Here is a 6,436-nt window from a genome sequence, read left to right as displayed (position 1 = left end):
TGTAATTCAGCTTTGTTGCAGAGATGTTACTGACAAGATTGTGTGTCTCCATGAGTATGGACACTAAATTAATTATTCCTGAAAATGGTAAGCCCTTGCCAGAACTTGCTGTGAATTTGCTCTCCTTCTATATTGCAATTATTGTTGCTATCACATAGCAGGGAAGGGGGAAAATAGAGCTAAATGTTTAACGTGCTTGTGCATAAACTGCCCTATCATTTATTCTGATCAGGGACATGGAGATTTGGACCATTGGACTTGGACCATTAAGTATCTGCTTCAGAGACCATCACTGCCAAGTGTCCACACACTTTAAAAAGCAACATACACACAGTGTTTATAGTCAGCTCTTTCATTTTAATATTTTTCTTCTGTTGTCCTTATTGTTGCTTGTCTCTACCAACCTTTGAAATCACTGCCATATTCCTGTATTTCAGTGCTAGCCAACAGTGCAGCTTCCCTCCCATCAGCGTCTCACAATTATTTTTCATACACCTCTCTACCTGCCATTACCCTAGGTACCAGTCCATTACTAGGCTGAAATTCTAAGGTTATTTTAATTTTTTGCTTTCTGTGGGCTGCCGTATCCTGTTGTGGGATCTTGGGGGGGGTGGGGGACAGAGGACCCTGGAAACTCTACATGATTCATTTCTCAGCTCTTCAGATTAATCTTCTGTTAGGTGGTAAAGATGTTGTAGACTCCTGACTCATAGTACCTGGGATCCATGGAGACCAGGCCTGAGATCCAGAGACATTTGTATAGAGACATATGTTCCACGCTGCTTACTTTAATAAAATATTTCCTTCTGCTGTTTACCCTACTGCTCCCACGTTTTCTTAGTGCTCTTATTTATGTACAAAACATGCACTGACCTGAGTAGAAAGGCCTTACAGCTAATTTTGATGACAGCCATAGAGGAACTCTGAAAAGGAAGTGTCATAGACAAGATCCCTAAACCTACAAGACCCTCCCTTGGCCTGATTGATCTCCATCTGAGGCTTCTTTCCAAAGACAAAGCCATCCAAACTCATTTGCATTACAGGTACTTTAGGTATTGTTCCTCCCTTGTTTTCCTTCAAGACAAACAAGGTAAGGGATGAATATTAAAATACTATAGGCCTAGATAATTAAGGGCTATATGTACCATAACCAAAATCTGATACTGAGAACACTGGTTAGTTACAACCAATGCAGATCACAAAGAGAAGGCATTAACCGTACACATTCTTCTATAACAACAAATAAAAAGGTAGCTGTGTGCTCTGTATAGCTCTTCAATTCTAGGTTAATTTTAAAGAAAGGACTTGTAGGAACAATTTAGGATGATTTAAACTGGAGTTTAAGAAATATTAAGGGCTGAACTGTGACATCTTTTGGAGAGTCTGAAACCCAGTGGAATTCATCACTTCTTAGGGTAGAAAAGTAAGACCCCAATTCAGTGAGGTATGTAAGCTTGTTTGTATTGTGGTAGCATCTACCAGCCCTAGTCATGGACCGGGGTCCCATTGTGCCAGGTGCTGTACAAACACAGAACAAAAAATACAGGCCATGCCCCAAAGACTTTCTGCCTAATTTTAAACATTCATGTTGTCCCATTGAAGTTGATGGAACTATTAACATACTTAAAGTTAGGCATGATCTTAAGTAACTTGCTGAGTTAGGACATATATTGTGTTCCCCACCTTGATAGGACCAAGGACTGGCCTGGACCTTAGCATTTGGATGCTAATCTGAGTGATATTTTTATTTTTTAGAATTATCAATGTTTCAGGAAATGAAGGATAAAAACATTAGATTACCTCAATGTTTTCAATTTATTGTGGACTATTATTTCATTATTTCAATTTTTATTATTTCAGTATTTCATCTTTTTGTGGATTATAATGCCCTTACTCATACTGAATGATTCCTCACTGCACAAATATGCATGTTTACTTCAGTGGGACCACTTGTGGTATAAGATACTATTTATCATAAGTTATCACAATCTGACCCCATATTTCTCCATATTATTTTGTTGGTGTATCGTAGGCACCACTCATGGGTGCTCCGGGGCTGGAGCATCCATGGGGGGAAAATGGTGGGCAGCCCCCCATCATCAGCTCCCCTCCACCTCCTTAGCACCTCCTGCCTGCTGATGGCCCCCGTGGATCAGTGCCTCCCCCTCCCTTCCCGCGCTGCCCGCCTCGCGCGCTGAAAACAACTGTTTCACAGCGTGCAGGAGGCTGGGGGAGAGGGAGGAGGAGCGAGGACGTGGAACACTGGGGGAGAGGGTGGGAAGAGGTGGAGTGGGGGTGAGAAGAGGCAGGGTTGGGTGGGAGCTGGGCCTGGGTCTGAGCCGAGAATCAAGCACCCCCTGGCACTTTGGAAAGTCGGTGCCTGTGTGATGTGTGTTATTCATAAGTCCCTTAGGGTACATCTCCATGAGAATAAAAGCCCCACAGGACAGCTGCGGCTGGCCCAGGTCAGCTGATTAAGGTTCACAGAGCTAAAAATTGCTGTGTAGATGCTTGGGCTGGAGCCTGAGCTCTGGGAGCCTTCACCCTCATGGGGTCCCAGAGCTTGGGCTGCAGCCCAAGCCCGAACATCTACACATCAATTTTTGCGTTTGCAATCCTGAAATGGCTGACCTGAGCCAGCCACAGGTTTTCATCTCGGTGTAGACATACCTTTAGAATGGAAGTGGCTTCATGGCATGGGATTCTGTTTAGTTTGGTGCATAGTGCATATTGTGAAATATCAGTCACATTTGGCACTGCTTAAGTAGCAAGAAGATGAAAAGCTACTCCCAGATGACACACAGCAGATCTACACAACACTAGCAGGGAGCTATATGCAATCTGATATCAACAATATCTTTCTTTAAAACTTTCTTAAAAAGCATAGATACTGATTTTTAACCATATCAATTAAACATACTTTGTAACATTTTGCATCAGCGATTAATATAAACATTTAGTTCTCATTGTAAAAGCTAACCAAAGGCCAATGTTTCAACAGAACCACTTAAGCTTTGAGAAAATTTTCAAAAAGTCACAGCTTATTATCACTGGCCATTCTCTAGGCCCTTTAGAAAATATTCATGACAACAGTAGAAAGAAAACACTTAACTATTGTGGTTCAGTTTTCATACTATACTGTATGAGAAAGCTCTAATTAAATTACTGAACAAAAAATGTATGTGGAAGGAGAAGATTTCCAAGAAAGTTTTACTTTTTTCACAAGAGATCAGAGACAAACATACAAGTCTACATACCAGTGTATCTGCATGCACAATTATCTATTGCACACAGGAAAATCCTGATTTTCCATTGAAAAAAAGAAAGTATCCTCACATAAGGAGGTCTCCTGAAAATTTGGGCCATAAAAAGAAATATTAAAGAAACACATAACATTGCAGAAAGACAAATTTTGTGAAGCTGCATTGGCAGGTGTTTTGAGTAACATATTTGAATGATAAACAGCAAGATTAGTTGCAGAGCTAATAGACAGTCAAGAAAGGTGACTGCAGCCTTTATGTGTATGTCTGGTGCCTTTTCACTCATATTTTGCATTGACAAAAGGAGGTGTACAACACAAATTTTCACATGGCACTGGAGACCAACCCCAGCCTGCACTGACCCAATGGTTCCTTCTGTCCTGGAGGGCTGGGCATTATGACATGACACTGTGACCCTATGTAACATGTCACAAGCCACTCACTCCAATTTCACCCAGCAACCCCTTCATCGTGAGGAGGGGTAGCTGGGTCAAACCTGAATGGTGCTGCGACCCTGTGCACTAGGTCACAGCACCTGGACCAAGGAACTGGGCCCTGCCCTGCAGGACAGGAGCCATTGCTGTGGGGTGAATGCAGAGTGGGCTCGCTCTCCAACACCCCTGTTCCCTGGGGCCTTCCTTCTGCACCAGATCAGAATTAGGGCTGTAATGCTAAGGTGGACGGTGCAGAAGGCATGATAATATGTGAAATACACAGGCGTGATAACGTGTGAAATTAGCAAACCAATAGGTATAATTGCAGGTGGCACCACTAATTATCCATTGCCGCTTCTGGTTGCAAAACTTGACTTTGCCACTGAGCAAGAGATAAAAGTATTGAAACATAAGCTTCAATGGATAAAATTTTATTTTTTTCCAGTCTGTAATGATTAATAGATCACATGGAGTATTCAAGATAATCACCTTTACACCAAACTTGCCAACAAACTGTATTTCATACCTTGGATCAATACACCTGTTGCATATTAAAGTGAAAGATATTAATCAGCACTTACCCATAAACTTCCAATCTTTTCACTTCTAATTTTATAATAAAGCTTTTAAAAATATTATTGTCTTGCATTTTCCAGTGTTTCATCATTTATCTATATTTTTATAGGAGGGTACAATATTGGACTGGTTTTAAATGATAGAATGTGGTACTCTAAAAATAGTACATTTCCGTAGTTTCTACTGGCTTGGGTGCACTATGACACACATGCTTCATTGCAGACTTCAAACCAGATGTGAAGTAAGGAACTAATTCATCTGGCATTTATTCTAACTTAATCCTTAGTCTTTTTAGGTGATGTTACGTGACTGGTAGTGACATGACTTTCAGCTAAAGGTCACAATTTTAATTTCTAACCAGATCTTATTGCTGGAAGTTAACATGGCAATCTAATAATGTCTTTATTTCTGTCTATATCACATATCCATCTTCAGTGATCGCATGGCCAAAACAGAACATGTCTTCTAAAATGTCACTTTGTTTGCTGCAGCCAAGAGTGATCCAAATGCAGAATCTGGTTTTTGTACAAGATCTTCGGGCTTGCCAAACTCAATCACCTGAAAGTCAGCAGGAAATAGATTGAACAAATGTCAAAGAGGAACCAAAAACACAAATGTTTTTGAGTTTCACACTATATAAAACTTCTTTGGGTGAGGATACCACCATAGGTTATGGGCCTATAAAAAGAGTGGCTGGGGAAGGGTCTGTGGGTTATGTGCAGGAAATCAAACTAGATTATCATGATGATCCCTTTTGGCCTCAAAGTATATTACATATCAAGTAATAATGGCAGTATGAATTTGCTATAAACCACCAGCACTAGAGAAAAGTGAGAGGAAAACATCTGTGAACCAATTTATGATTCTCTGAACCTCAGTGCTTCATACTCATGGTAAATTTTTGATTACCCAAAGATAATAAATAGAGCCACAAATCATCAGCAGAGACATTTCTATATTACTTAAAAGACAACTTATTAGCTGGTGAGGGATGGGGGCATGGTCAGAGAGCTGCTAAGCTTCAGTTTTTGCTGGCCAATGTAATGGTCTTGTAAAGACCATTACCTGCTGGCATAAGCCTGAGACTCTTCTAAGTAGCACTGGTTCCCTGATCAAGGGGTGCAAAGGTCACAAATTCCATCTTTCCTTCCCCATCAATTTTTACTTGCCAACAAGGATCAGAGCCAAAGGCATCACTTTACGGAACAGTGAGATAAAAGTCTATTTTCAGAGTAGCAGCCGTGTTAGTCTGTATCAGCAAAAAGAACAGGACTACTTGTAGCACCTTAGAGACTAATAAATGTATTTGAGCATAAGCCTTCGTGAGCTATAGACCACTTCATCAGATGCATGCAATGGAAAATACAGTAGGAAGATATAATACACAGAGAACATGAAACAATGGGTGTTATCATACATGCTCTAACAAGAGTGATCAGCAAAATGTAGAAGCAGCAGAGAATCCTGTGGCACCTTATAGACTAACAGACGTTTTGGAGCGTGAGCTTTTGTGGGTGAATACCCACTTTGTCAGATGCATGTAGTGGAAATTTCCAGGGGCAGGTATATATATGCTAGCAAGCAAGCTAGAGATAATGAGGTTAGTTCAATCAGGGAGGATGAGGCCCTGTTCTAGCAGCTCTGTTGGTTTCTTTTCTTGGGTTTGTCTTGCCGTAGGAGGTTTCTGGGTCACGTCTGCCTTGTGATCTGTTTTCCTTATTTCTCGTGCGGGTATTGTGTTTTGTAGATGCTTGTGGATTTTTGCTGTTGTTGGTCTCTGGTCTGAGGGGTTAGGGCGTCTAAATATATACCATCATAGCAGCATGACCCTTCTGCTATGTACATCGGCCACTGGACAGTCTCTACAGGGGAGGGAAATAAATGGACAATCAGATATTGGATGCGCATATTACAAAACGTGTGTGGAGAGCACTTCAACCTCCCTGTCCACTCTTAGAGACCTCAGGTGGCCATCCTGCCCCTGCAAAACTTCAGCACCAGACTTCAGAGATAATGCTGAGCTCAGTTCATCTGCAAATTTGACACTCAGCTCAGATGAACAAGACGTGAATGGCTTGCAGCTCGAACGTTTCTCCTCTCTTGGTTTTTCACAGCTCAGTGCTAGACAGGGCTCTCTCCTATTTGCTAATCGTTATCTCGTAGCTG

The 6,436-nt window shown here is 41.3% G+C and overlaps 1 protein-coding gene across 1 annotated transcript in view; it reads right to left on the bottom strand.

Annotated features, from left to right (window-relative positions):
- Positions 1–4,189: 4,189 nt before the first annotated feature.
- The window catches only part of LOC142047962 (ATP-binding cassette sub-family C member 12-like), a 20,905-nt gene continuing 18,658 nt past the window's right edge, over positions 4,190–6,436 (bottom strand). Inside the window, exon 8 of the mRNA XM_075073875.1 lies at positions 4,190–4,828. Within this exon, the coding sequence (XP_074929976.1) occupies positions 4,736–4,828 (93 nt within the window). The 3' untranslated portion in view covers positions 4,190–4,735. The remainder of the gene's footprint in view (positions 4,829–6,436) is intronic.

This window comes from Chelonoidis abingdonii, chromosome 19 (genome assembly GCF_003597395.2).
Source record: "Chelonoidis abingdonii isolate Lonesome George chromosome 19, CheloAbing_2.0, whole genome shotgun sequence".
Taxonomy (NCBI): Eukaryota; Metazoa; Chordata; order Testudines; family Testudinidae; genus Chelonoidis; species Chelonoidis abingdonii.
This window is presented reverse-complemented; position numbering and strand designations above follow the sequence as displayed.